The sequence below is a fragment of the Grus americana genome, chromosome 2 (genome assembly GCF_028858705.1).
Source record: "Grus americana isolate bGruAme1 chromosome 2, bGruAme1.mat, whole genome shotgun sequence".
NCBI lineage: Eukaryota > Metazoa > Chordata > Aves > Gruiformes > Gruidae > Grus > Grus americana.
In genome coordinates this window covers 146667104-146689345 of record NC_072853.1, presented here as the reverse complement: position 1 = coordinate 146689345, position 22242 = coordinate 146667104, and the positions used below count along the sequence as shown (strand labels likewise).

Here is a 22242-nt window from a genome sequence, read left to right as displayed (position 1 = left end):
CTGGCGTGCCCCGGGGAGCCCCTGCGAGGAGGAGGGAGGAGCGCGCCGCGCCATGTGAGCAGCTGGCGGCGGGCAGCGGCCCTCGAGGAAGACAGATGGGGTGAGAGACAGCGCGAGGTCCGGCTGTCAGCGCGGCCTCAGCCCCGCCGCGGAGGGAGCCCCTCCTCCCCGCGGCTGTGCGCTTCTCGCTCCCTGGCGGGGGGGAACCATGGCGTCCAGCGAGGAGGACGGAGGCGGCAACGGCGCGGTGGAGGAGAAGGAGAATGGCAAGAAGAGGAGGCTGGGCGCCCTGGCCACGGCCTGGCTCATCTTCTACAACGTCGCCATGACCGCGGGGTAAGCGGGCGCGGGCACGCAGTGGGCCGGCAGCGCGGCGCCTCAGCGAGACGCGGAGCCGCAGCGCCCGGCAGCAGCGCGGAGCGGCGGAAGCCGGGTGCAGCTCGGCCGAGGCGAGGCGGGGGCCTGGGGGCCCGGGCAGGCTGGCGTAGCCGTGGGGCAGCCGCTGTGAGAGCCGGGGGCGCAGGGGAGCCGCCGGGAGCTGGGCTAGCCCTGGGCTGCTGGGCATTGCCTAATACGGTGCAGCGCTGCCAGCCGTCAGCGCGTCACCCCGAGCCCGCCGCAGAGGTTAAGTGTAGCCGGGACAGGAATGCCGGGCGGGGGTGCCGCGCAAGCCGCGTCCCTCGGCGCAACCACCGCCGGCCCCCGCGCCTCGCCGGGAGGGGGCTGCCGGCCAGCCGCGGGAAGGCGAAAGCGCCGCTCGGTGCCGCCGGGGGTTTCGGGGCGGCGACCTCGGGCGCTGATGGGGCGCCGGGGGCTCGGGGCGAGCTGTTCCGGGCGGCGGTTCCCGCCTGCGTCGGGTTCTGTCAGCTCCCCTCCCTCCCCCCCGGGTTACCGTGTGGTACTCGTTCAGGCCCGTGAGCCCTGGATCTAGCGAACAGGGCTCGCACCGGCTCCCTGCGAGGTAGAAATTTCCAAAGCCGAGCGTGGTCCTCAGCGCCAGCGGCGTTCGGTGATGAGCGGGGGGCGGGGGAAGAGAGCTGTAGTAACTCAAGGGGGTCGTTCGAGCTAGCGCTCCGTACTGCGATGCTTTGCTTTGAGGAAAGTGGGTATTTATTTTGAATAACAGATCATAGGAGCACTCAGGTTCATGTTGTTACTGCTTGAGGCACGTATTTTCACTTCTGGAAAATTTGTCTTGTTCACTAACTCTTGGGGAAAAAAACTCAACCCTATTAATTTCCACATGCTTAAAAAAAAACCCCTAAGAATGAACAATTTTATAAATTCTAGGCTGACATTCATATGAGAACAATTTTACCGTCGTTACCAGTGGGTGAACTCTCTGCCATTTGAATCCCATAGAGCAAAACTGATACGCTATACTTGAAGCTGGAGTTCAAGCACTGATGCAGAAAGCCAGGAATATGATCGTAATGGCTAACTTCTCACTAGCAACTGTGATTCTTGAACATGTATTCAAGTCAGCTCATATATTGGAGCAGCACCTTTTGAAAAGTGCTTTTAATCAATGTAATTTTTTGTCTAGCTGGCAGGTTAATGTTACCTCACTGGATTGCCAGCCTCGTGCTCCATGTGTGAATTTGCTAATGAACACTGACTCTTTGCACTGACTTTTATATGTCTGTAGAAGATTATCAAACCATATTAGTTTTGACCTTAGGTCCTGCTTCAGTATCTCCCACTTCCTTCTCTCCCATCTCCCATTAATATATAAAGGCATTAAAACATGCAGAATTGCATATTTTATGTGGAAACAGAAATAAGAGATAGGAACAAATTCTTGTAATCTTTTACAGATACAATTTAAGAGAAAAATAAACATTTGAAATAGAGCAGTACTTAACAAGGGCGCTACACAGGGTAAATAAGTAACAGGAAAAGTATATTTGTCCATTTGTCCAGGCAGTGCAATATAGCGAAGTGTTTCTAGAGTTTCAACAAACTAATACATAATTGCACATTAAAAACCATTCTAATAAAAAATTGCAGATTATCTTTCTTTCTAACAGAGGTTTAAGGGGTTAAAATGACAGATCAGTACCCAACTGGAAATGCTACCTTTATTATGGAAAGTCTTTTCCATTTCCTAGTGATTTGCAATATTCAGTACAAGGGCTTTCCTGAGATCTGAAGTCAAAGCCACTGACAACTGAATAAATCAATCTACAGAAATTCATGTCCAAATAAAAATATATTTAAGAAAAATATTTGCAGTCTTTGCTTCTGAGTGTAGTCTGAGATTACTTCTCTCTGCAATCCTTGTTACGGAATGAGGTGCAGAAAATGCCTTGTTAGATTAGATGTATTATGATTTCTCAGGCTAGGGCTAGGACAGAGCTGTTGCTGTCACCATTTGTGGTGCCAGCTGGATGTAAACTCACTGTCACCTTCCTCTTGTCAAACCCTTCCCCATAAAACGGGGCAGCTTTATTGTGAAGGACTACCAGTGGTATTCCAGTAATTCCTCGTTTCCACAGTGGTGGGAGACAACCTCAAATTAATGCACTCAGATTTAAAATGTGTTATAAAATCTAAGTAACACTTGCAGGCGCAAATTTTGGAGCTCTGGCAGATCAGATTCATGGGCTTAAAGTAGAAGGGATCAAGAAGGGGAATCGTTCCTACCGTGTGGGGAAGCCTGACTAACTCTATGTGAGTTTGAAATGCCATCATGAAGTGCTGGAATGGGCCATGCCACCTTGTGTAAGAGTTGTTAAGGGGCTGATACCGAAGCAGATGCTATCTGAGACAAACAGAGAGCTGTCATGATCCATGCGACTCTCATGCCATTACAGCATAACAAGTCTAAGTATTTCTTGGTACACTGTTTCCAATGTTAGTCAATATCTTATGCTTAGGGAAGAGTATAAGAACAGGAGATCTGTTAAATATTTATCCAAATGTTTGTATACATATTTTTCCAAATGTTTGTGTGCTGTCTGAATCTGCCTCTTGAGTATTTCTCAGACCTCTCTGCTTTGTCACTTGGGTCCTTCCTTAGCCAGAGCTCATGTCACTGTACAGCATGCTTGCTATGGCTTTATGTAGAATGAAAGAACTGAGTAATTGTTCCCAATATCATCAGACAAGAAGTTAAGCTAAAGTTATTGTTTGTATTTTTATTTTTAATTCTCAAAATAGCCATCCATAGCTCTGGATGTCGACATGCCCATATGTCGATACTAAAGAATTTTTGTACTTTCTTAGTCTTTGTGGATTGAAACCTAAAGTTTCAAGGCATCACAGTAGCATGATGTTTGTAGGAATGCGGTATAGCTCCGCATTAAGGATGGAAAATATAGTACACTATTTTTTAAATCTAATTGTCCAAACATGGATTAATTATGTGGAAGGAATCGCACATGCCTTGGGTTATTGTGCTGGGTCTGGGCTGGGTGGTGGGGATCAACTCACCACAGTTTGGAAGTTTATTTTTTTTAGTCTCAGTTTCCACTTGAGATTTCAATTTAAGTTTTATATCCGATTCCAGTTTGATTAAAAGATACTGTTGCTTTCTTTCTTTTATATCAGGAGTGTTATCAGTATCATTGTTTAGTTTCCTTAAAAAAGTATTAAAAAATCAGCCAAAACACCACCAAATGTGCTAGTTAAATATACCTGCCTCTGGAAGCCAGGGGCATAGAGCACCTATCTTTCAGCACTTTGGAGTCTGATTTTCAAAGAAAACTTCTCAATGCTTTTGAAAATTTAATTGTAATGGTAACTTCAGTTGGACAATCACAAACAGAAGCATTCAGATCACTAGTCATTTCTGATAATTATGAATTCTGGAGCCATGAAAAATGTAAAAATGATGTGCATGGGTTCTGGTCCTTTACTTATACAAACCTGTGACCCAAAATGGTGGCTTCAGTGCTGAGTTCATCACATGTTTGCAAATAACAGTAATTCACAGTAAAGATGCATGAGGATTTAATAATAAAACTATGTAGTCACTGTTAGTGAAAAGTCTGATGGACTCGTGGTTTTGGGGGGTCCCCTCAATTCAAGTCAATCCTCTGAAGGTAAACAAGTCATCCTCTATCCTTTTCCAAGTAAAGAGATAAAAGAGTGTAATGTTTACATAATAATCTCTAATATTTATGTCTAAAGATATTTTTAATAATCTCCTAAGAACACCGACAAGTGAAGAAGCAAAGATATTCTGTGAAGAAAACATTCTACTGAATTATTTATGGTGGATGGATATTTTCAGAATTCTAATTTGAAATGTATCAATTCTCTTTCTTTTGTAGGTGGCTGGTATTAGGTATTGCCATGGTGCGGTTTTATATACAGAAAGGAACACATAGAGGCTTATTCAGAAGCGTTCAAAAGACGCTTAAATTTTTCCAGACATTTGCTTTGCTTGAGGTAAATTTTAAACGTTAGTTTGCTTTACTGGATGCTGCGTATCATAGGCAAAACACATTATTAACCTGAATTTAATATCAAAATATTGTATTAGTACTTAAAGTCCTTTTAACTTTATTATTTAATGAAGTTTTTTTGGGGGGCAAGGTGTTTCATTGAAAAAAACGAGCACAGGTTTTCAAACCTAATTCTAATATTTCTTTAAATCAAACACTGCCTGTGAACTGCTTTGATTTGAGAGTCTTTAACTCAAAAGGCAAAATCTCTGAAGGCATTCCAGCCAGGAGGTCAACCCTCTAGCGTAGATGAGCTCATCTCCATCTCCAGAGATGATAGCTTCCCTCTTACTCCTTATACTGGGCTCATTGTCCTTCTGTGCCTTTCCTGCTTCTGCGTATTTCCAGACTGGATTCCTATACCGCACATAATCCATTACAACAGGGTCTGTGCAAATTGTGCAGAGTATTCTTAAAATTATATGACTTTTGCCAACTATGCACTAGCAGTCTCAGTTTATGGTACATCAATGGAATGAAACTGTTGGGTGTATTGAGCACTTACAGTTCTTCCCCAGGCACCACAAAGAGTGCCTGTCTACATTTTAACTTTTTTTCTCAATCTGCCTACAACATCTGTAGTTCAAGCAATTATTAAAATCATGTGGCCAGCTGTATATAGGCTTTTATGCTATTAAACTTTCACAACAAATCATTTTACACAAATCTGTCAAAATAGTGGAAAGCACTCTATTTGCTAAATATTACTGACCAGAAAACACAATAGATCTGAAGCGTCATAGCTGTCATTGTCAAAATTATAATAATGTTATTAATCCATAATGAATACAGAACATTTTAAAATTGCTGTGTGTTTATCATCCCTTATGTGACTCCCTCCACACTGTCCTGTAAAATTCTTCTTTGAATAAGATAATGGAAGGGAAGCTTACTCGTTGAAAAAATAAATGCTTCGTAAGTATCTCAATATGTGATATATACATATTAATTAGGAAAATAAATCTATTTCATGTGTTTGCACAGATCTGAACACATCACAGCATGGGTTGCCAGGGCTCTGACGTTTATTTCTTTTAAAGACTGTTAGTTGGAGACAAAAAACCTCGATTCTCCTTCAGAATTAAGCCTAGGTTTATATTAATATCAAAAGGCGATGTTTATAGTGTAGATAGTAACATACTGTACATCAGTAACCTCTAACTTATTTTTATTTACAGGTAGTCCACTGTGCAGTTGGTGAGTTCTTTGTTTTAGTTTCTCCTGTAACTAATTAAAACATGAATTATGGAACAGAGATAACATGTTTCTCTTTTTAAGGAATAGTTCGCACATCCGTGCTTGTGACTGGGGTCCAAGTGAGTTCAAGAATCTTCATGGTGTGGTTCATTGCACATAGCATAAAACAGGTATGTGTGTGAGCAAGTTGTGTTTTGATTGTTTTTAAGGAGAAACCATTAACACTATTCTCATTTAACAAGGGAGAACAATTTAAAAATTAATGGCATTCCTTCAGAGAATACTTATATACTTGAGCGCGATTTTGGAAGTTGGGGTTACAGGATGGAATTTATGTGCTTCTACCCAGGAGACTGGGTCTGGGTCTTAGTTGTGAATCAGCACTATCTTCAGCATTGTGGCAGCTGTGGTCTGCCTAAGTGAGATCGATGACTACTGCTATTATTTACCAGAAAATCTACCACAGTGTTACTGGTTCCCTTTCAAAAACTTATATTGGCACATACTGAATTTATCTAAATTAATATATGTCTTAAATGGAATTTACCTGGATAAACATGGCTGTGATTTTGCAATTTATTTTAGGAACCTTCTCAGGATTTTAATGTTATGGTAATATTAATGTTTGATGGCATGCATACTGCATTGTTTTCATTAAAAATATATCAAGTCATCCAGCATGCCACAGTGACACTTAAGGTCCTGTATAAATGATGATACTTTATTTGCCTGGCTGTAGGTGGTTATTGTAAGTCTAGTGATTCGTTAGCAGAATGAAACAAGAAGACTGCTTACAGTTAGTAGATAGGACATTCAGTTCAGTTTTTGAGGTCAGCTTTCTATGAAGGGCATGGGAGAATTAAGTGATAGATGTTGAGTCTGTGCTCCTGAATTTCTTCGAACTTAAAAAGCTGAGCCATTAAACTGTCTCACCAGCAGATGGCATATGCCTTTCTGCTGATGGTATATCACAGCACCTGCCTCAGTTGTCAAATCCCTTTGTTTCAGTTCACAGAGGACTTGTTTTCTACACTTCATATTTTCCTTTACTGTCGCTTTTCTTAACATGGAATAGGCTTCTTTTTTTTTTTTTCCTGTAAGCTACATGTTTCAATTTTTCTCTTAAGGGAAAATGTCTCAAAGATTAACAAGTTTTTTATACTGAAAGTTTACATGACTGCTGGAATTTTGCACTGCATTTTGCCATATTGTTATTATCTGTAGTGGATTAAATCTTTAGCATATCCAGTCATTTCTTTTGTCTCCTCTGTCTTCAGCACAGTAGGTCAAGCTGTGTCCAAGAAAAAATACATCTTAATGTATGTCTGATTGTATTTCACGCTGTTATTGCTTAGCAGGCATGAATGTTCAGGGTCATTTTAGGTGGTGAGACGCATGTTAGTGATAATAGCCAGACCCAGATCTCTCTATTTGACTGGAGATTTGCAAGGCAACAAATAGGAATTCTCTGCATACTTATTTAAAGTTCTTCTGCTTGGATTTAGCACTGTGACATGAATCCAAGTTTGGGTTATCAATGTTTGCCTCTAATCGCATGAGGCTAAGAACAGCCTAATTCTGTCTTTCCCTTTGCTTATTTGTTTGGATGTCTTTGCACTTCAGTTGTTGCTATTTGTGAGTGTGGCGGTATTTTTATATCTCCTTTTATGATGTCAGTGAGATCCTTTCACTAAAAGTGCACCTTCTTTAACTGACACATTGAGGGCGCAATTTTATGAGGTGATGAGCACTTACAATTCTTGACTTTGACAGAGTTGTGCATTTTCAGCATCTTTGACATATATTAAGCTTTGCCACCATGTTGCATTTTATTAAAAAAAATCGTTTCCCTTTTTTGTAATTTTAACAAAAAAAATTTATTTTATTTCACAGACATCCCTGGAGCTTTTCAGCCTTCAGGCATGGAAGTGTATTACAAAATTCCTCCCCTTTTAAAGAAAAGAAAATTACTTGCGTGTAATTCTTCTTCTCAGAAGGTAGTGTTTGTAATAGATCCCCATGCGCCTTCTCTGTATTTGGGGACTTCTGTTTATTTGTTCACTTAGAGTGAAAAAGAACTGATGTTTTGAAACAGCAGATAGATGTGCTACCTACCGATGAGGCAGTTTAATGACTCAGAACTTAACTCTTAAACAGGACTGTTGAGTGAGTTTACCCAAAGCTTTTGATCTACCAACTACTCTTCATTTAGTGATCCATCTGTGTTCCAGCTCCTTAACTATCGTACAGCTCCCTGAAGTCTGCCAAAATTGATCTTCTGCAACTAAGTTCCCGTTAGTAGATTATACTAAGCAATTCCTTTTGTCTAAAGTTTCATGGAGACGTGCATTGCATGGTGAGGAAGAAGGAAGAGAAAAAGTAAGAGAAAGACCAGGAGACACAGTAGTGAAATGCAGAATGGGTAACGACTGATTATGAAAGGAACATGTCTTCTGTAGCATTGTTTTCTTCTTGCTGTTTTGGGAAGTAAGAAAATAAACAAGTTAGTCAACCACAACTAAAAAGAAGGAGGGAGTTAGGTAACATAGTGAAAATGCAGATAGAGAATAAAGGGAGGAATAAGCTCAATTACAGGGTTCTATATTTTGATATTTGCATAATGGATTGCTCAGTTTGCAAAATGTCTGTATGTTAGTAAATACATATGCTAGAGAACTGTACATGGTAATGGTTTCAGCATATTACTTTTATGCCAAAATTTTCTTTCTTTACAAGATGTTAGTTCTGTTCCATGTATCTTAAACAGAAGTCTGTTGCAGTTTGCACAGAAAAGAAGCCTAAGGATGAAGAAAGTATTGGTTCTTTATACTTCTGCAGATCCAGAATGAGGAGAGCGTTATTCTTTTTCTGGTCGTATGGACTGTGACAGAGATTACTCGATATTCCTTCTACACATTCAACCTGCTCAACCATTTGCCATACTTCATTAAATGGGCCAGGTGGAGATGTCTTGCACTTCAGTTTCTCATGGTGCTGTGCATGTTAGTTTCACGCATGCTGAGCTAACACACAGGCGAGCAGATGTTTGAGCTTTGGTTATGTGTCAGCAGAGTGCAAGTCAGTTGCTTTCTGTACTTGGGATCGTTACTTGATGTTTTGGGGTGTGATTTTTTTTCTTTGCTTTCTGTCTTTCACAGTTTGAACTCTGCTTTAAATTTTTTCTTTATCATTGGAGTCATCTTTTAAGTTACAGTATGACTCCTTAAGATGCTTTTGAATACAATGCCCCAAATTAAGCACCCGTGCTAGTCTTTGTGGATTTTAGGTCTTTGAAAATGTAGGAGTTGTTGTCACTCAGTCTGTATGCATATTATTACTTTATGAGAAGTTCTGCTTTATCAGTGCTTTTGTGAGGTTATATTCATATAGCAAAGCTAAACATTGACTTAGTTTAGCCCACATAAAAAGTGTGTTCCATATCAAAACTGCTTTGATTTTGAAGCATACTTAAGGTTGGCCACGGGATCAGATATATTACAGAGACTGCATGTTTATCAGGAGCCTTAACTGAGAGAGTAGTATTCTCTGTAGTCATTATTTTAAAAATACATGTAAGACAAACAGACTTAGACCATTGAAGGAAAATGTCTTACCTACATTCAGTGCTGGAGACTCTTATTTAAAAGAGTGTGTTTGTTTATTTTCCTTCATTTTTGTTTTATAGATAACACAGTTCTGATGCTTCTAATGCACTTCTTTGATATGTCTGATATTTATGTCCATTCTTATAATACATTATATTTTTGCTAATACCTAAGGTGGTAGGCTTGGTTATATTTAAACACTAAATGGCAAACTTAAAAAAAATCAAGTTTGGTTTTATTAATCATTTTTTATGTAGGCTTCAGAAAGAGAAATGCATTCAGAAAGTAGTACTACATTGGCAGATACATTTTTTGGCATCAAGTCCGTGTATCTTGAATGACAGAATTTTTGTTTCCTTTTAATAGACAATAGAGAAAACTGACTTTCTCACAGCAGAGATACATGGTGAAATATACTATAAACTAAACATTTGAAAATGTATTATCTTTTCGTAGAGTCCAAAATATCCTATCAAATTTATGGATACTCAAACAGCACAACTAGGCATAAATTCAGTACTTCAAGGGAGCTGGAAATTTCTGATCTTTAGCTTATAATTTTAAAAGATTTGCCTGTCCATTGCTAATGGAATAGGTATACTCTAAACTTTAGTTCAGAATTTTTACTTTGGTGCATAGAGACAAACTGTGATGGCATCAGCTGCCCTAATCTGTTCTCTGACCTGTGAGTCCTCTAAGCCCATTTGCTCCTAGGACTGTTGGTTTGGATCTCATCTCCTTTGGTCATGGAGTGCGCACTGTACCTTTCTCTCTGTGCGACAGCTGTCATTGCTGTTCCCTGCATGAACCTGAGAGCTGTTCCTTAGGAGAAACTTTATCTCCATGGTGCACTGTGCATAAGGACAGCACAAACCCTATTGATTACATTTTTCATTTTGTCACCACCTGTGTGACCTATGGCATTCAAGCCACATTTTCTTTAAACCGAATGCTTTTGCCTTTTATTTGAACATCTTCCCATTTTAAAATGGATCTGATAAGTTTCTGGCACTCTCATTTTTTTCTATTTTTAATTTCCATTAGTGGTTAATGTAGTATTATTTGGATTTCCCATGCGGCAGTGGGTAAAACAGGCTTCTTATATTTCTCAACATTTTCATTATCTTCAAAGAAGTTATAAAACCTAGAGTTGACCCAGTGTGCATGCACTGTGACAAAAATATGCAGGATCATCTGAATTTGGGATCCAGTCTTGGTCTGAATCCTGTCAGTGACAACAGGAGCAAGATCAGTAAATTTTAAAAAAAGACATTATTGGAGACCACACTTTTTTTTTATTGTTTTACTCTTTAGTATAAGAAAGATATACAAACATTCTGATACTTCACTGTTTTTAAATAAAAGGACTGAGGAATGCATTCTCTGTAAACCTAAGTAATGCTATCCAAAGTAACTGAAACTGGTATTCTGTGCCAAGTCAGGATGTGGTCCTTGATTTTGGTGCAGGAACTGCTGTAATACATTGCTGTGCAACTAATAATAGCAAGAGGAAATTTTAAATTCATGGGGTATTTCTCACAAGGGTTTTTTTTTTAATGCAGATACAACTTTTTTATCATTTTGTACCCTGCTGGAGTTGCAGGTGAACTGCTAACCATATATGCTGCTTTACCCTATGTGAAGAAAACAGGAATGTTTTCACTGAGACTTCCCAACAAATATAATGTCTCCTTTGACTACTATTACTTCCTTATTATTGTCATGTTCTCCTATGTGCCATGTAAGTATTACTTAACTGTAGTAACGCTAACAACATAATAATAAACTATCAGCAATGCTGGAAACACTGCCTGTAGTTAAATTTGCTGAACACTTTCTACTGTAAAAGCCAGCTTTCTGTTGTTCCAAGCTTTGCTGTGCTTTAATTGGTTATACTGAAATTTTCCATCCTGTTATCTGCCTCAGAACATAAGCTGTCTTAAAAAATTCAGTGAAAATGCTAAAACCTTTCTAAGACTTGGACAAAGTAAAAAAAGCTTTTGCTTGCACACAGAAGTGTCTGTGACTGTGTCGCTGAGAATTTCTAGTGTTTCTGCCACTTTGAAGCAATGGCTTAAAAATTGTCTTGCAAGTTGTGCCAGAGATTTGCCTTATTTCTGTTGCTATTAATATCCATTTACGTGTCACCTCCAAAAATCACCATTTGAGCATGCTCGGGAAAAACTTGAAGCAATATTCTCCAAGATTTCATTTTCACAGAAATCCACCCCCTAAGCCTCTCTGAACATACTTCAGTCCCTGGTTTAATCAGATTGTCCTTGTACTTCTGGATACCAGAAGCCACATATCAATTGGCTAACCAGAGCTAAGATTGGAGAGACTATCTGCCTTTCACTTCCAGTGTTATTTCCACTGGTACCTAAGCATTGTAGACAAGGAGAAAGCAACCTGATTCAGATGTAGCACCACGATTGGGGCTAGACCGAACTAGGCAAATAGAGTATTTTAGATAGTCTGGACAATGAGGTAGAAACAAGGCAAGAAATTAGGGAGAGGCAGTGAGAAGCAGGAAGAGTGAAGTTAAAAGGGTCTGTGATCTGCATCCATAAAAGGTACTCCTTTAAGAAGTCAACCTTAAACATGGACTTTCACAGTACGCACACACACTGTGAAATTTTTTGTCACAAGAAATCATGAAGGCCAATGAGAGGGATTTATATGAATAAAAAATGTCCTAAGCTATCATAACTTACCAACAGTTTTACAAGTGTTTATATAACTTAATGCTTCAAGAATAAATCCAGTTTTCTATCCATTAAATATAAGGATGAAAGGTATCAGCAGGACAATAATATAATAGATTTCAGAGGGCCAGGAGATAGGGAGCTCCTCACCTCAGACTTGAATAAGTAGGGTAAATTTGTGTCCTCCTCAAAGTCTTAATTCAAACATGTTTACCTTAGCACAGATTTGAAGACTTGAGGCACTGCTGCAAAGTGGTTAAGTCCTGGTTATCCAAAGTAAGTGTTGAGGGAAAGTTCCTTGAACATAGGGTATACATTCAGGGGGCCTTGTTTCACTTCTGAGTAATTATTGTTTTGTAATTCACTGCAATGCTCATGACTTGCTATTATTTACCTTAACCAACACAGCACTGTATGCCATAGTTTTTCCTCAGTTCATCATTCTGCAAAATTGTATTTTTCCGTTATGTGATCTGTTGCATTTTTTCATCTAATTTGCTTTCTTTTATGCTTTGATCAAGTATTTCCACAACTCTACTTCCACATGCTGCGGCAGAGAAGAAGGGTGCTTCATGGAGAAGTGATTGTGGAAAAGGACGATTGAATCAAGCCGTGTAACTATGGTGCTTTAATGGAAAAAAAGAGAGTAAAAAACCAAAACTTCCTGTGATTTTTCTGAGTCCAAGTTTTAAAACATGGAACAAGAATAAACAACTGTGCATGAAATAACATGGACTGTATTATTTTTACAATTAATATACCTTCAGACTTACCTTTTCATCCTTGGTTTCACTTTGATTTTTAATTGTTCAGTTCTTCAAACAAATTATTTTCTTTTTTTCAATAGGTTCACAAATAGCTTTAGGAATTGGAATAGTTGGTTACTGTGCTTTCTATTCTGAAAAGTCTGGTTTGAGCTGTAGTCATCATCAAGAAAAGAAGGAGAGTTGATAAGTTGTACTGAAAGTGAGTCTTCTGGAAAACAGAGCATAAATTAGGTAATGATATTTTTCATAGGCTAGGTGGCTTAAATGTTATTTAAGCTTTATATTAAATAATATCTTTCCAGTTATAAGTACTGTCAGCATGTTGTTCAACATTCTTTGAATTACAGGATCACACTGTAGAATTCCAGAAGGACTTCTGAAAGGAGCTGAATTCTTGATTGTCAGTGCAAATTTAGATGTGTCTGTGTTTTCATTTGTCATTTTAAAGATATGTAGAATAATAGATATCATATTAACTGGTTAAAAGTTTGTGCTGAGGAGTAGAATTGATGTGTCTACCTTTCTCTGGTCAGTGGCTGGAATGGGACTTGTTTGCGGAGGAAGACTGATTGTCGGTGTGTTTCCTATTCTACATTTAATTATGTATGCTGAAAAATTATGGTATTGCATTTAGAAACTGTAGCTATAGTGAGATATTTAACTTCCTATAAATAGCAAAGTGGGATAAAATATATTTGAAATAGTGTCTTAAAATATAAACTGTGCTTTGAATCATCCCATTGTGCAATTTTAATTGCTCCCTCCCCATTAATTGTTTATACTGCATTGACCTAATTCTATTTAATGTCTTCAATTATCTGTAAGAGGGATCTACAGTATATTAGTAGCTGTTACGGATGATATTACACTATATGATACCTGAGTGGGAGAGGTCCAACAGATGGATTAAATGTAGAAAAGAATTAGATGCAGCCTAAGAAATTCAGAGAAAAGGTAATGCATTTGAGGAAGCTTGGATACTTAGTGAGAGACAGAGAAGATTGAAATGTAATAATGTAGTAAGAAGCCTTGATAACGTAGGCAACAAAGTTGATTCTGGCATCACTAATGTCAAAAGAAGAGTATATATGCAGAAAAGCTGCATCAGGCAGCTGGAAATCAGAATACTCTTTGTAATTGCTGAGGTAATTTCTGGAGTAAGGTCTTATATTTTGAGTACCTCAGGGGTGAGGAATTGAGTCAAGCTCCTGAAAAGTCAGAGAACAGTAACAAAATCAGTTGAAATGAGAAAGAAGTTGGAAAGATTGAGTCGTTAAGTATGTATAATTTTTTCTTATGTGACAAATACATGTAAAGGAAGAGGCTTTATTATCACGAAGGTGTAACTAGAACTGATTATATAAAATTGAAACAAGGTAAATATCCAGTGAATATCAGGAGAAGGATCCGACCAATGAGATCAGTTATGTTATGGAATGACACAGTAGTGCTTATCAATGCATACAATTTCTTGGAAGGTTTTAAGTTAGAAGTAACACAATACTGGAAAATAGTCTTCCTTGGGCAAGAGTTTGAACTACAGGCTTGAATAGGCAGTTTCTATTTTTAGCTTCAATGATTTTATGATAATACAGTTTTTTTGAAAATTGTAGATACACCTTTTTCTGGTGTATCAGGTAATTTGATGAAAAAGCAAGGATTTACTACATCCCTAACTTTCAAATTCCATTTTGTGCCTTAAATTTGTGATATTTATGCATGTCTTCATTACATGTAAATTAGTTTCCTTTTAAATGACAGGTGCATACTGGACTTGAGATGGAATAGTTGTATTTCTTACAATTTTAAAAGGTGTAATCTTTGTATTTTTTAGAACAAATTTCACGTGAGGTGCTATAATTTAACTTATTCTTTTATATGCAGCTAAAATTATTAAAAGTTTAAAACATAAACTACATTTACAACACTGAATCACAAAATAGTTGCATTACACATATTCAGACTAGCAGCTGTATTTGTCCAAAGTTCTTAGAGTACTGTTCTATAAACTTGACTTGCTTTTTGATCCATGAGGAACATCATGGCAGTTTTTAGACATATTTCTCAGTTAGCAAGCAGAATAGGGTGATGAAATATGAGTAACTAAGATTAGATTAAGTTCCGTGTCTGTTTTTTACTGTCAAGGCAGCTCACTGAAGAGCACAGCTATCAATTCATTGAAGATGTGTTGGATACTTTAAGGATGTGATTTTGAAATCCTTGATCAGATGAGTGCATCCCACAGATACTATTCCTGTAATAAAAGGAATACTTGTGCTGTAATACTGGTTTGTTTTTTTTTTTTTAATTTTGGCTTAAGGATATTATCATATGTCAATCAAGGAGCTGTTTTTATATCCTTTTGTACATGCGACATGAAAAAAATACGGCACTGTTTGCTAAAATCTTGAGTTTGCAGTAAAGCAACAGTGTACAAGGTAACGATACAACTTTAAACGTGATTTAAAGCTGCAGAAGAGTCTTGCTAAATGATAAATGAATAAAAATCTAAAAATTACTTAGTGTTGCATTCAATGTTTCATAGACCAGAGAGATTGCCATGTATATTAGTTTACATGGCATGTACTATAAAATAAACAAGCAACATGTTCTTTTCTTCCTCTTCTTTTTTGATTGAAACCTTCCACTGAAGCCTCAATGTATACCTTTGTTTTAATATCTTCTCAAAGATAGTGAGAATTGCAGATAAAATCCTCTTACCATTGACTTCAGATGGGTCAGGATTTTATCCTAGGTAGCCTACTTAAATTTCAATTAACATTGTGAAACATTTAATTAGCTTGTTAAATGGACATAAAAACTGAAGTATGAGTTTCATATGGTGCTCTCTTTCCAACTTCTTTTTGACACCTGTCTTTTTTGTATTCTTCTCTGCGATATTCCTAACTTTCTAAATCATTAGAATCTTCCTGTTTATGAAAGATTAGGAATGTATTCAAACATCAGCGTCTTTAATGTTTTGATGTAGTCTTTAACAAATTGTTCGTCTAAAGGTGTTTTCTTACTCGTCCTATATAGGCTTTCTGGAATGGATTGATACAGAGCATGGCCTTATGAAGCTTTTTTAATGACTATACATATGAATAGGCATTTGGAAGGAGATTCATATCCATCAGGTGACATTTCCTACTATTGGTAGTAACAGAAACACACCATCCCTTTTATAAACTCCAGCTGAAAGCAGTTGGATTTTTTGAGGTTCCCCCCAACACTCACACACTGTTCCCACTGGGAAAGGCTATTCTGGGATAGACTGGGTGAATCCCCTTGTTCCACAGCTCTTCCAGAATGTCTAGAGGCCAGATCCTGGGCTCAGGGCATGAGCAGTACGAAGGAATATGACGCAGAGAAATTGCATCTTCCACATTAGCTACCAAGAGGGTCACTGAGGCCATTGTGAGCAGTAGTTGGTAGACGTTGTTTCTCTCACCTCTCACTACGCAAGATGTGAGAAGAGAGGAAACTCGACATGCTCTCATACCTTCTGCATAGGGAGCTTATGAGATCAGCTGGGAGGATCTCTGTGCACAAAGGGTGTGTTACAGAAAGGGCTTTTCTGCTCCACTCAGCTATCTTAGTTCTATCTATAAGCCTATATTTCTTGAAATACTGGTATGCCAAGATAGCTGTGCCACGCTGCTCTCAATAGAATCATATAATCATTTAGGTTGGAAAAGACCTTTAAGATCATCAAGTCCAACCTTTAACCTAGCACTGCCAAGTCCACCACTAAATGGTTCTACCGCTAGTATAGTTCAAAATTAACAGCCTTGGAGAAATGGTGCAGTGTGCTGCTTCTAATTCCCATTGAACATAACACGAAGCTGATCGGAGGGCTGGAGCACCTCTCCTATGAGGACAGGCTGAGAGAGTTGGGGTTGTTCAGCCTGGAGAAAAGGCGGCTCCGGGGAGATCTAATTGCGGCTTACCAGTACCTGAAGGGGGCCTACAGGAAAGCTGGTGAGGGACTGTTTATGAGGGAGTGTAGTGACAGGACAAGGGGTAATGGGTTTAAGCTGAAGGAGGGTCGATTTAGATTAGATGTTAGAAAGAAATTCTTTACTGTTAGAGTGGTGAGGCACTGGAACAGGTTGCCAAGAGAGGTTGTGGATGCCCCCTCCCTGGAAGTGTTTTAAGACGAGGTCGGATGAGGCTTTGGGCAACGTGGTCTAGTGAAGGGTGTCCCTGCCCACAGCAGGGGGATTGAAACTAGGTGGTCTTTGAGGTCCCTTCCAACCCTAACCGTTCTATGATTCTATGATTTAGCCAGGTTCTTGTTAATGGACAGATTGCAATGATTAGTTAACAGGGTGGTGCATGAAGAGCTTTTCTGTGACCAGAGAGAACCTACCTTTTTTTATCCAGAAAGAAATACGTGCATTTTAAATCTAGGTCTAGTTACTGCTCTGGCTGTGGTACTTGCGGTCTTCACAGTAGCTTACTTTAGTGGATATTTGGATATTTATATGATTACTAAATAAACAAGTATGAAAACAAATTACAGCCATTACAATAAATTATAATTTAAGGTAGTTGCTACATCAACAGTTTTTGTGAACTCAGCTCTTGCTAATCTGCCTTAGAAAAAAAAAAGGAAGTTAATACAAATAAATGTTCTGCAGTAGCCAGGAGGGCTTTATAAATCAAAATTTTCAGGCAGGCAAACTGGCTGCAGTTGTTTATAAAGGATTGGTTAAATGTGTTTTTGAACAAAAAGGTTGAAAGCTTTTCTGAAAATTAAATTTTATTTCATAATGTGTATTTTAAGATATGCTTGGAGATACTGTATTATTTATTACCAGTTTACAATTTAAATTCATGCTGAACATACACTTTTTATAGATGATTAACTGTAGCCCATTTAAACGTTTTATTCTGTTTGTTACAATGACTGTTTAAGAAACAAGCACCTCATTTCTGTAAAGCTCTGTGTTCTTTTGCTCGATTGAGTTGCAGTATTGTTAGTGCCTACTAAGCTTTATGAGGCTGTTAAAGTGGCAGGTTAGTATTTGCCAAGGATAGCTCCTTAAACTTGCTGTCATGATGGCACACCTTACTAGTGGGTAGTACTCTTGGTTCAGTGTCTGGTACTCTACACCACTACGCCGTTCTAGGGGTCTTGAGTGCTGTCAGTAAGACTGAAGGCTTTACAGGTGTCAGTAAGTGATTCATCCTTATGAATTACCAGATCAAGAAGACCTGTCTTGTGAACTCTTGGGTCGCAAAAGTGAGTAAGTCTCACAAGTGAACTTAAGGCTGTACCAAGACAAACTGTGGAGAACCTGGATGTTGGGTAACTCTAGCCCTCTCATAGGAACTTGCTGTCAAGTTCAGGCCTGCAACTGGTAGTGGCTTTCGAGTTCTAAAGTGTACAATACTTTCTGTGTCATATTGTATCAACTGAAACATGTTGTCTTTTTATTCACAGCTCTCTTGCTTCTCTGTTCAGTCTTGAATGTATTTTATGTCCTTTCAGTTGATGGCTTTGTAAAAGTGTAAGTACAGAAATACTTACCTAAGCGTATCATGTATAGAATTGTACTTAAAGATTCTTAATAATGTAAATGCACTGCAGCTGCTCATTATTGTTATTTTTTCTGAAATACATTATCACTAGCAGTTTACACAGACAGGAAAGCAACACAATATGATACTTTTAATAACTTATTTATTTGCAAAGATTATAAGATTTGTTGAGCTATAGACTCAGATATTTGTTTTAGAGATTGTTAATACTGTAGCACTGTAGAAATTCATCAATTAAAAGACATGTTCTAAACTATGTTCTACTTGATTTTTATTTTTTTTTTAGTGTGTAGAGGTCAGTTCATACAACTGTTCAACGTATTACACCAGATTGGTGTCTTTACAAATACTATTTTACCTGGAATTATTTCACAAATTAATCTTGAGGTCCCCTATAACATAATTTACCATTAACTAGCCTTCTTTTTTATATTTCTTAAAATATATTCCATTAAAAAGATGTAGGTGTGAGGAGTTTTAATATTGGTTTGTCAAATAAGGGAAAAATACAGGGCATTCAAGAGAATGTATAACATCTGTCAACATGTATAAAGACAATTGCATTACAGTGGTCCTGAAATAGGTATTACAATAGTGGATATTTCAGTGATTTGGAACAGGAGTTTTTTGTGGTATTAACCTTTGAGGGGGGTGGAGGCAGCAAACATCCTCTGGCTGTCCTTTGCTACATGACTAACAATGACATTGCAGCTATGAGGATTTTGTTGCCATGACAGTACGATAAAGCAATATGTGAGCATTCACACCTACTTCTTTTGAATTAGGAATCAAGTGGTTGTAACCCCAAGGAGCTTAACTGCATACAAAGGCTAAATCCTGTTAGTCAGATGTATTATAATGGACACGTAGATCTCTGAAATCTGAAAGTCGCAGAAGTGGTCTTCTGATGTGAATCCACAGGACAGGATTTACTTGTCCTGGCCCTCTACCAAAGCTAAACCAGTCTGATTTCTACGGAAGCTAGTGGAAGAATGTCCACTGATCTCAACAGGAGTATGATGGGCCATAGACATTCACATATTCTGTTCTGTGTAAATCTGGATTTACTAGGAAAAGGGTAAACCGTAGCCTCCCTGTTAGCACTGTCTGGGAGAGAGCATTATCTGTTGCATGGTGGCTTGCCTGCCTTGCAGCTTTGTGGTGCAACTGCACCCAGCATTGCTCCTTGTGGAATGCAACAAAAAGCCAGAAAATCCCCAGCATTACACTACTATTGCATTATACTAATCTGAATTCAGCAGAGTCATAGAAACTCCCTTCGCATATCTGCAAAAGTATCTTTTATTTCTGAAATCAATCTAGGCCCAATGACACATCCCATTAAAAATAGGCAGGGTAGATCAGCCCTCACAGCTGCTTGGACATTCCTAGCTTGGAATGCTGCTGTCACTGAGCAACTTCGATTTTCATATGTAGTCCCTTGGCGGTCTGTGCTCATGCCACTCCCATAAAATGGCACTTTGCCTGCCCTTAAGTGGCTGTTCCAGATTCATTAGAACAAATTGCGAATGACAAGAAAAGATTCAGATGGGTGTACTGCTTCACCCGCCAAGCACTCTCCTGCGCTCTGAAGAGAATCCTGGGTGTTCAGTCAAATTTTTGCACATCTTCATTTATCATGTATGAAGTTGCATTGTATAATAGAATAGACCTTCAACTTATGAAGGAAAGAAACAAATTTGAGTACTGAAGGCAGCAGATTACAATTTATTGTGTACATTAAGTCTGGGAAGACCATTAAGACTGGGATTCACTTGGTGACAAAACAGACGGAATTGTGGATCCTGCAGCCAACACTTGGAGCTAACTGAAAGCCAAGTGTTTAACATTACTCCTGTTTTCATTCAATGTGAGGTGATGTTGCTGAGAATAACACTCTGGAATTCTTGTCAGAAGGAGTCTTACATTGATCATCTCTGACTTGATTGATTTAACTTTCCAATCTTTACATCACATCCAGCAAACTCTTAACAAAAGGTTCTCTGTCTCCAGAAAAAAGACCCTGGGAACAATTCCTCTAGAGGCTCCTAAATAGAAAATTTATCTAAGAGTTCATGAGATACAAACACTTTTGACCATTTTCATACTCTTAAGGAGAAATAATAATTTAAAACATATGAGGATTTATTTACTTATTTGGTTCTCTGTGCTTACTACAATAATACAGTGCTTGAAAAGGAGTTGGGAATCTAGAAAACAATGCCCAGATACTAAATATACTGGTAATGAATCTTTAAAAAGATGGTAGTATCTTAAGGTTAACAGGAAGAAAGTGGAGGCACAAACTAACTTTTCTCGGACAGAAAGAGTAGCTCAGATCTTGGGTCTGCCAGTTGAACTCTGATCTGTAGGCAGTGTCTGCCGTTGTCTGTTATAAATTTCACTGTGTTCATACTTGATATAGAAGGGTTTTTTTAAAAAGAAAAAACAGTAGACATAAGTAGTTACTGATAGAAATGTGTTACTATCATGTGAAAATCAGGTCAGAAAAAAAAAAAGAGCATGGTTTCTCTGTTTCTCAACCCTTTTAAATGGAAAGATTGTCTTATCTTAAGAGCCATATTAGACAGTATTGCCATGATATTTTTTATTTGCCATGAAAACACAATTAAGCTAATTTTTAGATTATTATCTTCCCACATGTTTTTTTGCTGTGTGGGAATGAGTATATGGTCTAGATGGTTGTGGTGGGTTGACCCTGGCTAGGAGTCAGGTGTCCACCAAGGCGCTCTATCACCCCCCTCCTCAGCAGGACAGGGAGGGGAGAAAAATAACATGGAGCAAAACTCATGGGTCAAGATAAAGGCAGTTTAATAAAGGAAAAGCAAAAGCCCACACATGGAAGCAAAAGCAAAGCAAAAGATTTATTCTCTACTTTCCATCAGCTGGTGATGTCCAGCCACTTCCCGGGAAGCAGGGCTTCAGTACGTGTGTGGAAGGATGTTGGAGAGACAACCTGTGCGTTATGTGTGAACAGGTTTGAGGGGTTTGTTTGTTTGTTTGTTTCCACCCGTATAGTTACTTACAAGCTATTTACATCAATACCTACTGAATATGAAGTTGGTGGGCTGTTGTGGTTGGCATGTATGTGAGTTCCTTGAGTTTATGGCAGGTTTGTAATCCCCTTCCTTGATCATCAGCTTTAACTCTTGGTTGCAGATGTTTGTGGGAAAGATACAGTGATTTCACCGTCTGTCTGAAGCGAGCATTATACTTCAGGATATCTTTCTCAATGCATTCAGTCTTTAGGCATGATTCCCTTTTTGCCTGGCTTCCTTCTGATCTGTGCAGGCTACTGACAGAGAGGGAACAGTCACAAAATCTCTTGTAAATAACATCAGGTTTTTCTTAGTTCTGTTGTTTCACTCCCCCGACTCCTTTGAACACTTGCTACAATCCTTGAGCTGTTAAACAGCCCTAAGTTGGAGGTAACTCAATCACCTTCCTATGGTCTGTAAAGTTTCCTTTTCATCTTAGAATAAGACCACAGCCCATTTAATTTTCATACTGCAAAACCCAGCAGTGTCCTTCTCCCCAGCACTTACTGCTTGAATAACCAGTAGCATTAAGGGGCAGAGTGTCTTGTTTCCAATGTGCAGAAGACAGAGAGCCAGCAGAGAACAACGGAGTTAACATTTTGTGTTAGAGGAAGAGTGGGTGGCTTTAGCCATGTGCTGAGGGTAGTATGTAGGATATACATTTAGGGAACTGAGAAAGAGACTGTGTGTTTCTGAGTCAGTCACTCGTGGATGGCTGCAGTGCTTGTGACTGGAACAAGCTTGCTATTTAGCCCTTGGTATTGAGAAGACACATGAGATGTGCTTCACTGACGAATGGTATCATGTATATATCTGCTCTGTTTTTCATCTCTGGGCACACTATGTGCCTGCAGTTGCACAGTTTGCAGGTGCCGCTTTTTACATGTTAAAAGAATTAACACCTTCCTCCA

At 38.7% G+C, this 22242-nt stretch overlaps 1 protein-coding gene across 2 annotated transcripts; it reads left to right on the top strand.

The window, feature by feature from the left end:
• The first annotated feature begins 12 nt into the window (after positions 1 to 12).
• Positions 13 to 18528, top strand: HACD1 (3-hydroxyacyl-CoA dehydratase 1). 2 transcript variants are annotated; one of them, XM_054816699.1, is made up of 7 exons: positions 13 to 336; positions 4278 to 4395; positions 5630 to 5648; positions 5730 to 5818; positions 8487 to 8608; positions 10816 to 10994; positions 12480 to 18528. In XM_054816699.1, exons 1-7 carry the CDS (start codon positions 209 to 211, stop codon positions 12560 to 12562), a joined length of 738 nt encoding a protein of 245 aa, XP_054672674.1. In that variant the 5' UTR covers positions 13 to 208; the 3' UTR covers positions 12563 to 18528. The 2 variants fall into 2 exon arrangements, with proteins under 2 accessions (XP_054672674.1, XP_054672675.1); XM_054816700.1 differs by having other exon boundaries at positions 71 to 336; positions 5736 to 5818.
• The last annotated feature ends 3714 nt before the right edge of the window (positions 18529 to 22242 follow it).

Bases quoted from the DNA above. Each gene is read 5' to 3' on its own strand.
- HACD1 (XM_054816699.1), top strand. From the start codon at position 209: ATGGCGTCCAGCGAGGAGGACGGAGGCGGCAACGGCGCGGTGGAGGAG. The intron at 5,819-8,486 runs GTATGTGTGTGA...ATACTTCTGCAG, and splicing joins TTGCACATAGCATAAAACAG to ATCCAGAATGAGGAGAGCGT. The intron at 8,609-10,815 runs GTGGAGATGTCT...TTTTTAATGCAG, and splicing joins TACTTCATTAAATGGGCCAG to ATACAACTTTTTTATCATTT.